This window comes from Pygocentrus nattereri, chromosome 21, assembly GCF_015220715.1.
Source record: "Pygocentrus nattereri isolate fPygNat1 chromosome 21, fPygNat1.pri, whole genome shotgun sequence".
In the NCBI taxonomy this organism is placed as follows: Eukaryota; Metazoa; Chordata; class Actinopteri; order Characiformes; family Serrasalmidae; genus Pygocentrus; species Pygocentrus nattereri.
In genome coordinates this window covers 12,926,103-12,943,187 of record NC_051231.1, presented here as the reverse complement: position 1 = coordinate 12,943,187, position 17,085 = coordinate 12,926,103, and the positions used below count along the sequence as shown (strand labels likewise).

General features: G+C 40.3%; 1 protein-coding gene across 3 annotated transcripts; it reads left to right on the top strand.

Annotated features, from left to right (window-relative positions):
- Positions 1 to 2,462: 2,462 nt before the first annotated feature.
- Positions 2,463 to 16,116, top strand: suox (sulfite oxidase). Of its 3 annotated transcripts, none has more exons than XM_017704738.2 (4): positions 2,463 to 2,565; positions 10,694 to 10,766; positions 11,131 to 11,323; positions 13,574 to 16,116. In XM_017704738.2, exons 2-4 carry the CDS (start codon positions 10,708 to 10,710, stop codon positions 15,038 to 15,040), a joined length of 1,719 nt encoding a protein of 572 aa, XP_017560227.1. In that variant the 5' UTR covers positions 2,463 to 2,565; positions 10,694 to 10,707; the 3' UTR covers positions 15,041 to 16,116. The 3 variants fall into 3 exon arrangements, with proteins under 3 accessions (XP_017560227.1, XP_037388267.1, XP_017560226.1); XM_037532370.1 differs by lacking the exon at positions 2,463 to 2,565 and adding an exon at positions 2,995 to 3,152; XM_017704737.2 differs by lacking the exon at positions 2,463 to 2,565 and adding an exon at positions 3,525 to 4,881.
- Positions 16,117 to 17,085: the final 969 nt, after the last annotated feature.

Below are 17,085 nucleotides of genomic sequence, written 5' to 3'. Positions count from 1 at the left end.
CAAGATTCGGCTTAATGCCTTTGCGGGTCACTGGCCCTTAATCTTCTTTTAATCTTATTTGAATCCTTATATGTCTCTGTTTTTCTGTTTTGGGTCAGATCTAAAACATCAAGTAAAAATCACATTTAGTAGCAATCATCGTAAAATGGAGGGAGACCATTATGTATAAAGCTCACAAAATATTGCTGAAGGGGATTTCCACCAATTTTTCTAAATGCATAATTCAGTCATTGAGATGTAAACAGAGTGATTCAGAGTGGTTTGGTGTGAAATGGTTCAGATTCCTTCACAGGTGAGGTGATGGGAACCAGGGGTCACCATGACTACAACACAAATATAGACATTTACTGTCCAAAACCCCCGGAGAACGTACTCGTCTTCTGCGTTATATATGGACCGATGATGACGGTAAAATAGTGGAAAATCTGAAAAACAATGTTTTCTTTGGGGACTATTTTGCCTGTACGACTTTGTCATGGATGGATTAAATATATATGGTTTAGGCTAAAATTTGATCTCAAGTCTATTGTAAAACAGTGCCTCAGGCATCAGGCAGTGTATTCATAACAGCAGCATTTCAGGTAATAACTTTCTGTGAGGGAATGTTTGAGGCAGTTTTAATTTGGTAAGTTTATTTGGAAAATAACATTTCACACCAACCCACTCTGAATGGTTTTGTTTACCTATTTCCAATTGATTGAGCTTAATCATTTTAAAAGTGTTTAAGAAAGATTGTTTCTTAATGCACGTAACAGTCTCACTTTATTTGGATAGTCCACTACAGTCCCCTATAGATTATCTACAGATTTTCCAGTTGTTAACAAACTATCTGTTGAAATGCGGTTGACTCTAAACAGTGGTGGGGTTAGGATTAGGGTCAGGGTGTGGGTTGAGGTAAATGTTAGGGTTAGGATTAAGGCCAGGTTTAGAGTTAAAGAAAATTATGGTTTATTTAGTAAATATTTATTTAAATGTAACTTGAAAGTAGATTAGGTATCTACAAAGCATCTAAAGTGGACTATCCAAATAAAGTGCTACCCCTGTCTACCATCCCCCCTACAAACAACAGCAGAAACTTTGATTCCAACATTTACGGTTTATGAAAATTTCAGAAGAAAGTGGTGAAGTGCTAATGCTAGACTGGACCCCACTGGCAGGTTTAACTATAACTGTTGTTTAAATGTTTGCTAAATTGATGCAAAACAATTAATTGAATATTAATACGTCAATGATTCTTTAGTAATGGAAATGGATCTATATAGGACTGTCATGTTTAAATGGTTCTTTGCATGAGAAAACATAGAACCTTTTTGAAAATGGTTCTATGTAGCACCAAAAAGAGTTCTTTCTTGCTACAAGCTTGATATCATAGCACCAAAAAGGGTTCTTCTGTTGCAATATAGAACCATACAACACATTTTCCATTAATTTGAAGAATCATTTCACCATGCAGAGAACCATTTTAACCAGGTTAATTCTATTTAGAAGTCATGGTTCTAAATAGAACCTTTATCTTTGCTAAAGGACCGTTGAAGAATTATATTTTTAAGAATGTATGTTGTTTGAACTGGATGAGCTTTCAAATCTAAATACATAAACTATATATTTCTCAAAATAAATTAAGACTTAAAAAGTAACTTAATGTTCTTTTTTCATGAAACAATCAGAAGATTTCAGTGTTTCATCAGTTAAAATGTGTTTAGAGGTGGTGCCCAGTGTCTAGTAGCAGTTCCATCTTATCATAAGCAAATGGCCATTTATTGGAGGCCATAAAACCTTTTAGTGTATAATAAATCTGACTTATCAGACGTTGGCTGTGCCCAAAAGTTTGTAGACACCAGTGTTTCTTCTGAAATTAAGGGTATTAATAGTGATTTAATAGGTAGACTGTGCTGCAGTAACAGCCTCTACTCTTCTGGAAATGTTTTACACTAAATGTTGGAACATCGCTGTGAGGATTTGATTGGACATTAGTGAGGTCAGGTATTGATGTTAGATGGATATAGATCTGCCATATATGCCAACTTACTTGAAACTGGTCATTTTCAAACATGGGACATAGTTATTTCATCCATACTTCAGCATATACAATCATTTGTGTAAGACATGTACGTAAATATATATTTAACAATATATGATGTAAAACATTCATATATGTATAGATGGCGTGAGAGAAATACCTGCGTAAATATGGCGTTTTTCCTACAAATTTTCGCGCACAATGTCTGTTTAACATAGTGGGGAAAATGTAGAGAAAAAATAAAACATAAAATCCAAGTTAAAGTGTGACAACTTTTCCACAAGCCGCATTTTATGTATTATTTCTTCTCTTAAACAGCCTAATTTCAGCAAATAAACTTTGATAAGGAAAAACTTTTTTTTTAAATTTTATTATTGGTTTGTTTACATGACTTGGACATATTAGGCGGTGTCACCGTTGTCATAGAAACCCCAAAAAAAAAAATATGACGCTGACGTCAGAACGGCTCGCCGGTTCAGTCAGTCAGTGTGGAGAGTGAAGCCGCGTGCAGCTCAGCGGAGCCCGGACTGCATCTACGGCGCGGAGTGAGTAACGATACCGCTTACGGTGCGATTTAACGCGGTGCTCTGCGTGACGGAGAAGCCGGTTTAGTTTAGCGGGGTAGAGTCAAAGCGCTGCTGGTTCACACCAGCACGCATTCTTCTCTCTCTCTCTCTCTCTCTCTCTCTCCTCTCTCTCACACACTCTCTCTCGTTAAATCTCTCTCTCACTCTCTCTCTCTCTCTCCCTCTCTCTCACGCACACACACACACTCTCTCTCGTTAAACCGCGTTCTCTCTCTCTCTCTCTCTTTCTCTTTCGTTAAACCGCATTCTCTCTCTTGTTAAACCTCATTCTCTCTCTCTCTCTCGTTAAACCTCATTCTCTCTCTCTCTCTCTCTCTCTCTCTCTCTCTCTCTCTCTCTCTCTCTCTCTCTCTCTCTCTCTCTCTCTCTCTCTCTCTCTCTCTCTCTCTCTCTCTCTCTCTCTCTCGTGTTAAACCTCATGACGCTGCCATGTCGGCTCTGTTTTCATCGTTGTCTCTCCACCGGCTCCTCTCTGACTGCCATACTGCGGCTTACGCACTTAAAAAGATGGTCCTTCGAGGCTTTTTCAGTAAAGGCAGTGGCTCGTGAGTTGTATAAAGAACCACTTCATGTTTAAATGTTTCTTTGCATGTGAACAGCTTCAGACTGACGGAGAGTGTGTTGACTGGTTCTGTGTCGAACCATTTCTGTTACTGTTACAATGTCAGGCTTGTAATAATAGCATAACCCTTTCTGCTGCAGTATAGAACCATTTTGAAGAAGCTGTATATGGTTCTTTATAGAACCTTTTGAAAATGGTTCTGTTTAGCACCCAAAAAGGGTTCTGCTAATGCGACAGTGTCACCTTTTTTGTGCTATTTTTGCTGCTGTTATTTGCACCTTTTATTTATTTGTTACTTTTGGGAGTTAGCTGGACCGTGAGTACAATGTTTCGCCCACCTCATGTACCACATGGGATGCGAATGACAATAAAGCCTTATCTATCTATCTATCTATCTATCTATCTATCTATCTAGAATCATTTTCAAAAAAGGTTTGGGACAGAACCTTAAACAACACTATCTTAGGATCCATTTCACCATGCAAAGACCCTTTTAAGCATGCCAATGGTTCTATATAGAAGTCATGCTTCTAAATAAACCAATTGCCTTTACTGAGGAACCCTTGAAGAACCAAGTGTGCAGCTAAACCAAATATTGAGACTGAACCGGTCGAATGCTTGTACTGGCCTGTCAGAGAAAAAAACAGATATATTTCTTTGAAACGTTGCAGGTTGTTCCTTTTTTTATTCAGAGCTGTTAAACAGTGACTACTGATTTTAAAACCTCGTGTGGACTTTTAAGACTTTTGTCTTGTGAAACAACAACAAAAACAGCCGTGTTTGCAATGAGTTATTTGTGCTGTTCATATCAGTTGTGTAAATTGTATGGACTATGCTTGGTGAGGGGCTGGAATACATTCGGCTTGGTTTGGGGTGTATATAAAATTTATATTGGGAGTTTTGTTGTGTTTTGTTTATCTCATTTTGTGTTGGGGTGGGCAATCTGGCAACAGGATCATCATAATACTGATTCATATTTAGTTTCTTCTGTAGAAACTGTAGTGTCACATAAAAATACTATAATCATAATACTCATAATGATGCTACTGTTACTACTAGTAATTCTAATGATGAATAACCTTCAACCGCAGTGATTTTTACAAACTGTTTTACAGGCTGCGCTGCCCTTGTTCTTTAAGCACTGATGATATCCAGGATGTGCTCATAAAAGCAGATTTTGTCATAGTTTTTCTCAGTAATGATGAAATATTGTCATACTGCTCACTTTATTTTATATTATATTTTGTGTTTTTAGTATTAGTCACATGCAGATGGAAATTAAATGTAATGCATCTCTTCCCTTTTGAGATTAATGTATTTTCTGCTTGGTCCCTGGCAAAAGAACTATAATAAACTAAGCCAGACTAAACTAGACGAGTGCATACTTTTAAGCCCTGGCAGCCAGGTGACACTGACACACATGCTTCCTCTTTTGCAAAAAGAGATGTTTGAACTCCCTCTGTTGACATAGGCTAATTCAGCTGGTGTTGTACTCCTGGAGCAAATGCTATTGGTTCAAAACCTTTTTGCGTTGAGCAACAGCTCACCAAGTATGGTCAGCTCACCCCGGGACTAGTCATTCTGTCCTGGAACACAGTGTTGTGCTCTGCACTTACAGCTTTTGTAGGAATGGTAATGGAATGGAAGTAAAGTGAGAAATGACATTTCCGTGAAAAACATCTCTTGGAATCGGTGTTTACGAAAGAGTAGAGGTAGGAAAACAGAATCTACTGATTTATTTATGGATTTCTATGCTCATTGCTTTTTGCCTTGTTTGTTTTTGAACACATTTTTGTCATATTTTTTATCTTTTTCAGGTAGTTTCTTTAAAATGTCGCCCAAAATGTGTTGTTCTTAGGTTAAATTTGTGCTCCAGGACACAGTGTGTTGTTTTTAATAATCTGTTCTGAGAGAGTCAGACTTATTTATCACCCTGGGCACAAAGTGCTTATGAAGCTTCGTCATAAAATGAGTTTGACCCTTTTTCTCTTAGAAAAGCCACAAGTTTTCATTGCTCTTTACGCCTTTATGTAATCATGTACTTCATTTTGATTTGTCTGGTCGGATGGTTCTGGAAGCTGAGATGCTGTTTTTCTCAGCCGAGTGGGCTCACAGCCCACTTTCAGTGTGCCGAGACTCATGGTGATTTTGTAAGCAACCCTACCTCCCAGAGCCACAACAGGATTGGCCCACCAGGGCTGAAACTATTCAGGGGAGGGGTTATGGGCAGCAGCAGAGTGGTCCACATGTTGACAGCGATAAGGCACACTTTTGTGCTGTATAATTTTGTGTGGCAGCTCTTTTTGAAAGGGGTTTGAATGGGTTCAACTGCACTGCAGTTCAATTGGGTTTATGGGCATTTCTGTACACTGTAGCTCACGTGACATTTTCTGCGTTGTTGGTAAGAAGTGTGGATAATTCTTCTATTCCTCTGGAAGCCTGTTCATCTTCCTGTGTGTTTAATCTGCCTCAGGATCTTAGGATTTCTTAAGAAAAAGGCACACGATGATCATGATTCCCATGAACACAGAAAAAAGTCATGAAACATTAAGCCTAGGGAGTTAAAGGGGAATTCCACCATTGTTTTAAAGTTTCTGAACAGTTCAGTGGTTGTGATGTAAATAGAGTATTTCAGAGTGGTTTGGTGTGAAATGTCTCAGATTTCTTTACAGTGATGGTGATAGGAACCAGGGGTCACCATAACTACAGAAGAAATAAAGCCATTTTATTTATAATCCAAAACCATCACTGAACCTACACGTGGCTTCTGAGTTTTTGTATGGAATGTTGATGATGTGAAATAGTGATAAATCTTTTGCCTCACATCACCCTGCATGTATCCCTCCACCATGAATGGATTAAAATACATTTTGCACAAACTTTATCACAACACTCCCAGAGCATATATCAGGCTGCTGGTTTGATAAGGTTGGCATCCAGCTGACTGTTTGCCACTTCTGGTCCACCCTTGAACCACCCAGATTATTGTCCTGCATACAAGCTCTGTCCAGTTGTAATCTTCTCAGACTAATTTCAAATGCACAGAGGCTTTTGTTTTAGAAAATTAACAAATATTACAAATAACTGAGAGAGAAAAAAATAATTACTAACCTAAAATAAAATGACTTTGTGAAAAACACCCGCTCTGCAGGTTAAAAATGATTTTCTAAGCTAAATCACAAAGTGTAACTAAAGAAAATAAATTCAAGTAAAGTGGGCTGTGAGTGGAAAATGAGCAATGATAAGTGGAATTTTGTCTAATACTCTGCTTAAACACCAGTGGGCCACCCAGAAAACGCAGAGCAAAATGCCAGTGGACCCACTATCCTTATTCTGTCAGGGCTTTCATAAAACAATGTGTCAGACATGAGCACATATATAACCATGTAACAACTTTATGTAAGGGGGGCCTTTAGCAGTGAATGTCTGGTTCCTATCACCACAATGGTGAACTATTCTGGTTCTGTCAGTTTCTCTAGAACAGAGCATTTTTTTACTAAACCGCTCTGAATGAGTTTTAACCCATCCATCCATCCATCCATCCATCCATTTTCTAAGCCGCTTCTCCGTCAGGGTCGCGGCCCGTCAGGGTGCTGGAGCCTATCCCAGCAGTCTTGGGGCAGAAGGCAGGATACACCCTGGACAGGTCGCAGTCCATCACTCACACCTAGGGGCAATTTAGCACGTCCAATTGGCCTGACTGCATGTCTTTGGACTGTGGGAGGAAACCAGAGAACCCAGAGGAAACCCACGCAGACACGGGGAGAACATGCAAACTCCACACAGAGAGGACCCTGATCACCCGGCCGAGGAATCGAACCTAGGCCCTCCTTGTTGTGAGGCGTCAGCGCTACCCACCACGCCATTGTGCCGCCCATCGATAACCCTTTAGTTATGATTAAAGTGTTTATTTATTTTTCTTTTTACATTTCCTTTACAATGAGAACCAGTCATATAATTACAAACACAATGTTTAATGAAAAAGCCGCACACGTTCCACTGTAAGTGGGTTTTTAATTAGAGTAGAGCCCATATTTAGTTAGCACCCTGGTTTGTTATGCTAGTGCCAAACTAGCAGCAGTGTGTATTCGCTTTCTGTGATATTTATTCAGAGATATATTTGTAATTTTCAGGTGATATATTCTTTATTTTGGAAGTCATAGTTTTACTGTGACTGGGTGAAGACATTTAAAGCATGTCACTGTAGATATGAACTGAACTGAAGTTCCAGAGATATATAGAACATATTACATGTTAATTAAATCTCTCACATTATTTGGAAAAACCTCTTTTGGGAAATGGCTGTTAAATACTCAAGCAGTAGACATGTGAGGGGAGTATGTTACTAAGAATATATGATATAGCTTCCATTGCTAATCATTATAAACAGAGCTGGTAGGTTGGAGAACTGCCCGTTCTGAGAGAAAACGGAGGAGGATAAAATAATACTTAAATATATAATAGATATTGATAGTAATCAGTGGATTTATGCAGAATGTGTATTATGTACTTATGTTTCATTGAATGTTTAAGTGTCATTTATAGTATTTTCCTTAAATTTACACATAAAAGTGTTTTAACACATAAAAATTCATTCCTTTATGGCAGTTGGTGCTACTGTTGCCAACTGTACACATCAGAATCAATATCCTTCTGACAAGGAGAACTTAGGAAAAGAATGATATGGATCTTTTCCACAATTCTGTCCTGCCCAGTCTGCACTCAGCAGTGGGTAGGGATGGGCAGTATGAAGGTATTTTATTTTTGTTGTGCTCAATACTGCCACAATATGGTTTTCTGAGCATATTGTGGATGTCTTCATTGCTAAAAGAGCACTGGCTACATGTTTTATTCCACAGTGAGCGTAGTTAGGCCTGTTTAGCTGGATTATTTTCTGACACAGGTTGTGTAGCTGGCCCAAAAGTTAGACTGGTCACTATTGGAGGCAGATCTTTTGTCATCATGGCCCCCAAACTATGTAACACATTACCATGATCTCTTTGTGATTGTCAATCACTTTCCTCCATTAAAGCTTAAGTCCTGAATTTTTTTCTCAGCACTTTCATTGTTCTGCCCACTGATGGCTTTGTTTAAGCCTACCTTTGTAACGAGAAAGACACCAAATAAATTGAACTTCTCATTAATAATAATATTATTGTAAGTCAGTGCATTATGTGAAATATTGAATAAAAATCATGTTGTAGGTTTAGTATGAGGGGTGGGAATCTCTTGCCACCTCACAATTCGATTAAGATTCAGAGGGCTGCGATGCAATTATAAAACGATTATCGATGCATCTTTTTTTCTATACAGGATCTCTTTTTTTTTTTTTTTTTTCTCACTGTGATGACTTGGTACTTTTAAAGCAAAGTATTTGTAATGATCTATAATGAATTTACTTCCAATATCTTTTATTGATAAAACAAATGGAAGTGATGTGGTTAGTGAACTGCTAGTCTCTCATTCACTGCTTTTGTTTGGAGCTCATGAGACGCTGCTGCCACTCATCTGAGATAAAATGCGCTGTTACTGTGAAATAAGATCCAGTGATAATGGACGTCCACGCAGGACGTGTTACAGCCGTCCTGCCCGTTTTCTTTAGTGATTTTAGAACTCCGGATTTCTTCGTGTTGTAGAGAGTCAGGGGTCTCTGTGTCAGTAAAATATCTGAGACGGGTCGTGAGCAACACAGCGCGAAAGCCGTTTCTCAACAAGACTGCAGGTCACTTAGCAACACAGTCTCTCCTGGCTAGTAGCTACAAAAAGGCTTATTCGCATTTATAAGCACCTTAGTTGGTTTCCTGGAACGTTAAATCTGCAACGAGAGACTGTCAAACACTAAAAAGATGTGAAGCAGAAGTTGTTTCTCTTTCGAATTTTCCCATTCAACCTTAAATGGTGCCGCATTTACATTCGGTGCCTCAGTCAGAATTTAAGGTGGAACAGAAAAATTCGAACAAGAAGCGACTTCAGCCTCGTAAAACTGCCGAACGATGAGAGACATTTTACAATAAGCTGCTCTACTTCTGAGGAAAAGTCTTCTGGCGGAGACGGGAGGAAAGCGGCTATAGCTGAGCTAAAGCTTAAAGCAGAGCAAAGTAACTTAAGTCTGTGTTGTCATTCATAGTTTTTAGCCTGTAGTAGCACATCAGCACACACTGAGACATACTGGGCATTAAATGTTGCGGCTCCTAAGATGGTTTGATTTTTGCTGAAAGGACAAAATGGCTCTTGTTAACATTTGTTGTGACTCCTGGTTGAACCTGGCTTTAATGCAGTGTGCCGTTCAGATTTCTCGCTCATCTAGTTGTTTTTGTTATGCGCCGCCACACACTGTCGGGGCGCTGCACTTACCCACTTCCAAATTCCTCCTTTTTTTACATTCCGTCAGCATTACGTTATAAATAAAATTTAGAAAATTGATTTTTGACATTTCTGAATCGATTCAGAATCGTTCGCATCCGCATCACGATGCATCTAAGAATCGATTTTTTGTATTATTATCGATTTAGTATTATTACTATTATTGTACACTCTCAGAAATAAAGGTACTAAACTGTGGGACCCTCAGGGCTCCATCTCAGTACCTTGTGGGCAGTCGTGGGCTGGAGGTTAGGGATCCAGCCTCGTGACCGGAAGGTCGCCGGTTCGATCCCCAGAGCCGACAGCACACGACTGAGGTGTCCTTGAGCAAGACACCTAACCCCCAACTGCTCCCCGGGCGCTGCGGATTGGGCTGCCCACCGCTCTGGGCAAGTGTGCTCACTGCCCCCTAGTGTGTGTGTGCTCACTAGTGTGTATGTGGTGTTTCACTTCACAGATGGGTTAAATGCGGAGGTGAAATTTCCCCGTTGTGGGACTAATAAGGGTCACTTAATCTTAATCTTTAGTCAGGGAACATAACTGTACCATAATCCACTGAAATTACATTTTCTAAGTAATAGTGACTCCACACACCCATCTCGTCTCCAGACTTTTTATTTTATTGTTTTAAGTTTTAAAAGATTAGGATGTTAAAAGGTGTACTGTTCACTGGGAAAAACGTATTTAAGGTACAGAATTAGACCTTAAAACCACTATTGTACCTTTGAGGGAACATTTACATTGTTTGTACCTTGATGAACGAGAAATCTACCTGCACAGAACTTGCAGTGTAGTGGAATTGATTTCATGAATAGTCCACAGTTATCAAGGACCACAAAAAAGTCACACTTCTTTTTCGGTACCTATGTCTCGCTCTGCGTGCTCACTGGAAAGCGCATCTCTTTGAGGTGTTGGCGCAGTACCTGCATATGAAGCTCATGTGAACTTCTCAGGCTGTGCTGGGGCAATCTGAACCACTTTGTCAGACTCGTTTTTTCAGAGACCCTAAATATGTGGATTGTATGTGACAGAACAGTACATCATTGCACTGAGCAGAGCAGGGTCATCACCACTGTAGCTGGTTGCTTCTGAAATTTGTTGGTGGAATGCAGCCTAACCAAAGTCAGTGACTTGACTTCTGTTTTCATTTTTTCTTTTTAGAGATTGACAGTGCAATGCAGCACTTACGACACTGCCAAGTACTCACTCGTGTTCTCCTTCCCAGCTCTCACAGGTATGTTGGTGTGTCACGCTGTTATCTGGTAAGCTGTAATGCTTTAAAACTATTCATTTTTATGAACACCTTTGCAGCTGGTATAGTTCCACAATAAATCATCTGAAGGTTAATCATTTTTCTATGTTGTTGCTTTGTTACTCAGTTACTTGGATCTTGAGTAATCAGCTTCCCTGGATGCTTCTATGAACTTCACATGCAACATATTAGCAACTCTGCAAATTCAGTCCTAGACCTGAGGATATTTGAATTGAATAAAAATGCTGTGATAACGTCTGTGATTGAGTGGGAAGCTGTGGAAAGATTCCTTTTGTGGGAGCCAGTGCCAGTTTGTCCTACTATAAAGCATGTATGTTTCTCACAGTGCTCAGCAGCTGAAGAACAACATCCCCCTGGCATCTGCATGTTCAGGACTTCTCTCTCTTCGCTGGGGGAGTGGCAGCAGCCATCAGGGTCACAACTACTACAGCTCGAGGGGGCCAAGGTTCAGATATGTGTTGACAGGGCTAGTGGCTGGGACTGGAGCTGTGCTGGCCTATGGACTTCATCACAATAAGGTGAAACATTATGAATACAGTTTCTGGAAAGGATACACTGTATGCACTCCCACACAAGAGGGAGTGTGTTATCGTGAAATAACTTCAAGGCTGTGATTTGGTCGCAGTTGAAGGCGAGTTCTATAGATCATCACGCGACAACACAACCACAGAGTGTTCTATTTTTTTTATGCAATATTTAAATAAATAAAGTAAGAAATAAATACAGTGGGCAGTGAACAGGGCATTTAATATCTTTTAATGTTAGCAGTTTCTTCTGCCAAATTATAGGTCCTTAACAAGCACCTCGTTGCTACGTCAGAATTTTGGTTTTTATTGCGGCAGTTTTATGGCTCAGTCCGATTTGGACAGACTCTGAAGATGAGACTGCACATTTGGCGAATGGTATTTGGTTCATTTCTGGCTGATTCCAGGTTTTTTAGCTGTTCCTCTGTTACAGCTGCCGGCAGAAAAGCTTGCTCAGTGGTAATGACAGTTTGGGAATGTAGTGTAGTCTCATCATCAGAGTCCAACCAAATCGGCTGTGGGTCACATGTGATCTTAAAAGTATCTATTTTCGGTGCGCAAAGTAAGAAGTAAAACCATTCAAATGGCTTGAGCCTCTCCTACAGCTGTCAAAGTCGTTGCTTAGCAACGGCATCTTAGTGGAGGGATACAGTGTGAAAAAAAACATGATGTTATGGCAAAATATCAGCATGGTTAGAACGCCTCTCAACCAGCTTGCGTGGCCAGAACTAACTGTTGTATAATTAGAGAATTTAGCACAATCATACCACAGTCACAGGCATCGACCCAGAAGCCCTTACTTTAACATGCACCCATTGCTGACAGAGACAAACAGCGTCACAAGACATCACGTTCTAGCACCAGTTAATCATTTGTGTCTGCCAAGCAGAGCTCCTGGTTTGACCTTTAGTGCTATGTAATTCCAACACCTCTCTCCATAATGTTGTCTTGAGCTGGCTCCTGATTCAAACCTCATGCCAACTGTTGATTGTGTGATAAGCATATTCCTGATGACCACACGTGTGATGCTGCAGGTTACGGAAATGTTAGTTGTCGTTGACACCGTTTATATGTTGTAAAAACTTTAGCTAAGAACATTGTTAACTCAGGTATGCTTTTCACAAATTGCTAGCATTTATGGGTGACGTTGTATTGGTATTACCTTTATATAGTGGAAGAGAGGCTTATGGCAGTGGTTTTTGGTGTGAAGAACACTCTAATGGAACCACTTACCTAATCGGCTTAGCTGCTTCTTTCAATAATTACTCAACAGACGCTGTGTGGTCACTTACAGAGTGAGTTAATGTTATTGAGAGAGCAGATGTACTCCTTGAGCCTCAATTTGGCCTTTAGCACAGCTGGCCTTTAGCCAGGCCTGTGCGTGCACTAGCCCCGTCTATGGTGCACCTCTGTCAGTCAGCTGTATCACTCGGCAGCAGGGTCTTGTGGGCTGTTGCTTTAACCAAGCCAGAAAAACACTGAAAGACACTGATACTGACAGTCTGAATGACGTTGATATTTACTGAACTGACGCCCAGAGATGTAGCACAAGGGAAGAAGGTGCACGTATGAGACAAACGACCAGAAATTTGGACATGAAATAATATTCAACTCCCATTTTTGAGCCAGAGAAGCTGCTGAGTGTAAACACCACAGGTTTATCTGTAGACTGTTCTGCTTTTAACTGTTTTGCACAGTAAAGGTATTTAACATTTGCTTAAGTTGTTACACATGCTTCTCACTTACTAATTATACAGTAGTACATAGTAAATAAGTCTAATAAATCCAACAAGTAAATGCCATCTAGTCACGCTCAGTGTGTTTTACTTGTGATGCTGAGCAGATTTTACCAACATAAAATATTTTTAAAAATATAATTGTTTAAATATGAGGACTTACACATGAGTTAGGTTAGATGAGAGTTAGGTTAGAGTTAGCATCGGTAAATCTTTAGAAGAGAGGGAGGCATTTAAGCTGTTGGAGTAATGAATAAAAATGTGACTTCCAGAATTCCTATTTCCTACATGCTGCATGTAGGAAAGCAATCTTTTATTTATTGAGACACAAAGTGATAAGCTTGTGAAATATGTGTGTATGTTAATGAGAAGAACTTCCTACTTGGCATGTTACTGCACTGCAGTAACCTCAAAACTAATGAGAAAGAAATCTAATGAGCCGTGTGTACCTTCTGTCAAAGTTGTCGCCAGATTATTTTTCAATTTGTCTTTTCTTTCTGGACTCTAGGCTGAGCAAGCAGCTGCCTCGGTTACTCATACATCCTCCCTACCTGTTTATTCCCAAGAAGAGGTTACGAAACATTCCTCCCTGGACCAGGGCGTATGGGTCACCTACAAGGGAAGCGTTTATGATATCACTGACTTTGTAGCAAAACATCCTGGAGGTGACAAAATCCTGCTAGCCGCAGGTGGCGCTCTAGAACCCTTTTGGGCACTGTATGCCATTCATGGTCAAGACCACGTTCTAGAAATTCTCTCAGAGTACAAGGTTGGTGTTCTTCGACCAGAAGACTGCAAGAAGCAGGAGATTGCCAATTCTACTGACCCGTATTCCACCGACCCACCTCGCCACCCTGCTCTCATTGTCAACAGCTTAAAACCCTTCAACGGGGAACCTCCTCCCGCCCTCCTCACTGACAACTACATCACTCCCTCCGCCCTCTTCTTCAAGCGCAACCATTTTCCCGTACCCCAAGTAGATCCCAGCAAGTATAGGCTGCAGATAGAGGGCCTTCTTGGTGGTACCATCTCTCTGACTTTGGAAGAACTTAAGTCTCGTTTTCCCAAGCACACAGTAACTGCAACTCTGCAATGTGCCGGAAACCGCCGTTCTGATATGCACAAGGCTAAACAGGTCAAAGGGCTTAACTGGGGAGTTGCAGCAATAAGCAATGCCACTTGGTCAGGCGCACGCCTGCGGGACGTCCTGTATCACTACGGCTTTGACACAGAAGTGACGGCTAAGGCTCGGCACGTGCAGTTTGAAGGTTTAGACCTTGACGTGACAGGTACGTCATACGGAGCATCTATTCCACTGAACAAGGCAGTGAGCGAAGAAGGAGACGTCCTTCTAGCATATGAAATGAATGGGGAGGATCTCCCGAAAGACCACGGGTACCCTGTTCGTGTGATCGTCCCCGGAACAGTTGGAGCCCGGAATGTCAAATGGCTGGGCAAGATAATTGTCAGCGAGGAAGAGAGTCAGAGTCACTGGCAGCAAAACGACTACAAAGGTTTCCCTCCTGGCACTGACTGGGACACGGTGGATTACAAATCGGCACCGGCCATCCAGGAGCTCCCCGTTCAGTCGGCCATCACACAGCCAGCAGATGGTTCGATAGTGGACAGCAACATGGAAGAAGTGACCGTGAAAGGTTATGCCTGGAGCGGTGGGGGAAGGGAGGTGGTGCGAGTGGACGTCTCTGTCGACGGAGGGAAGACGTGGCATGTGGCTGAATTCCAGAACAGTGAGGAAGGACAAAAGCCTGAACTCTCTCCCCCACCTGGGCAAGCTTGGGCGTGGAAACTGTGGGAGATAACAATCCCATTTCCGGAAGGAGCTCAGGAGCTGGAGCTTGTGTGTAAGGCAGTTGACAGTAGCTACAATTCTCAGCCAGACACGGTGCTGCCTATTTGGAACTTGAGGGGTGTGCTGAATAATTCTTGGCATCGAGTGAAGGTGAAAGTGAATTGAGATTCTGGAAGGAAAGGAATGAAAACCCAAAGAGAGATTTATTGTAACTAAACTCAGGAAAGAAAGAGGCATTATATTCATTTTAGATATGGGTCCACTTGCTTGGCCAGTGTTTAGGCATTCTGAAATGAAGTTAGAGATTTTTACATCAACTGAGTTTGCAGTATGTTGGTATACTCAATCCGTAAGTGAACAAAAGTAATTGCTGCAGGTGGGCACAAATCATCAGTTTTTGGCTGTGATAAATAGATGAAATAATTCCTTTCATTTAGGGGCATCATTACAATCATAGCTCTACATGTTTTGTATAAATATTGAGCTTATGAAACTGGATTAGCAGATCACTTGTGTTGACTGTCAACAACAGGATTTTTTTCATTTCACTTCTCGGCTCTCCATTTTCCTGGGCACTTGTCAGCTCGTCTGGTGGTGCTTAAAGGGTTTTGTGTTTTTTTTTAATGTAAAATGCAGTTAAAATGAGTTTTTAAAAATATTTTAATGTAAATTTCAGTTAAAATTAGGAAGCAAAAAACTTTTAAGAACTCAGATCTTAACTATCCTTGTAAGTGCAGATCATAGATCTGGCCATGTGAAGATATTTAAAACCACATATTGCTTCTGTCATATTTTGATTTTCACTTTTAGCCCATTATGTTATTATGTAATAACACTGTGACTGCAGTAGCTCAGACAGTTGTTAAAGGTATAAAAGCAAAGGAGTTATGAGCACTCAGGATTATACATGCTTCATTTTGCTTTCTTAAATCGTGTTATAATGCTCTGCTGGAATGTTTTTCAGAGGAATTTATCATAAAAGTATTTTGGTTGATTCATTTTTTTTTTTTTGCTTTTTCTGGAAGGAATAGTAATAACTACAATAATAATTTAAAAATAGTATAATATAAATCTTTCGGGTTCAACTTAATACTGACTTATTGATCAGTTTTGCAGGTGGGTTTAGTGAAATTCATTATATTTATTTTATTGCATGATGCATATGAATTTTGATGGAAGATTTTTTTTTCAATAATGATTATATGCTGGTTTTATCAAAAATAAACTAAAAAACAAAAACACTTTCGTTTGTGATTTCAGTTGTTTTTCTTTTTTATAACTAATGGCTGCTAGTAACAGTGTGTGTGTGTGTATGTGTGTGTGTATATATATATATATATATATATATATATATTTTTTTTTTTTTTTTTTTTTTTTTAATGTTAAACTCAAAAGTAAGTAGAAATTGTGCTCTAAAATTGGCTGAACATTTTCATATTTAGGCTCCCTGATGAGGATGTGTTCACTTATTTTCATCCATCCATCCATCCATCCATTTTCTAAGCCGCTTCTCCGTCAGGGTCACGGGGGGATGCTGGAGCCTATCCCAGCAGTCTTCGGGCGGAAGGCAGGATACACCCTGGACAGGTCGCCAGTCCCTCGCAGGGCAGACAGACAGACACAGACAGTCACTCACACACTCACACCTAGGGGCAGTTTAGCATGTCCAATTGGCCTGACTGCATGTCTTTGGACTGTGGGAGGAAACCAGAGAACCCGGAGGAAACCCACGCAGACAACATGCAAACTCCACACAGAGAGGACCCCAGTTACCCGGCTGGGAAATCGAACCCAGGCCCTCCTCGCTGTGAGGCGACAGCGCCACCCACCACGCCACCGTGCCCCCCATCACTTATTTTCACAGAAAAAAAATGTAATGTAATTTGACCAAACTTTGATGTATGTAAATCCGTTTATTTCAATGTAAGTGTACAAGGCCAGTGAAAACTCTATATTAGAATAAAAAGGAATAATCATAAAAACAGCAAAAATGTCGTTTTCAAAAAGCAGTTGACGTGTTTGGTTCCAGAATTCATCTAAATGCCTCCAGTCATCACATGGATTTATTAAATTCAGTTTAAAATTAAAATTAATTCACTGTCTACTCATTTCACTCTATTTTAATCAAGGATTTACAAATGTACTTAGATAAGAGTGATTTTAAAATGACTGGAACTGATGTTGCCTCAATTCCTCACTCCGACATCCCC

Excerpts from the sequence above, each read along its gene's own strand:
- suox (XM_037532370.1), top strand. The coding sequence starts at position 3,026 with ATGACGCTGCCATGTCGGCTCTGTTTTCATCGTTGTCTCTCCACCGGC. Across the intron at positions 10,767-11,130 it reads CTCCTTCCCAGCTCTCACAG|TGCTCAGCAGCTGAAGAACA; the intron begins GTATGTTGGTGT and ends TGTTTCTCACAG. Across the intron at positions 11,324-13,573 it reads ATGGACTTCATCACAATAAG|GCTGAGCAAGCAGCTGCCTC; the intron begins GTGAAACATTAT and ends TCTGGACTCTAG.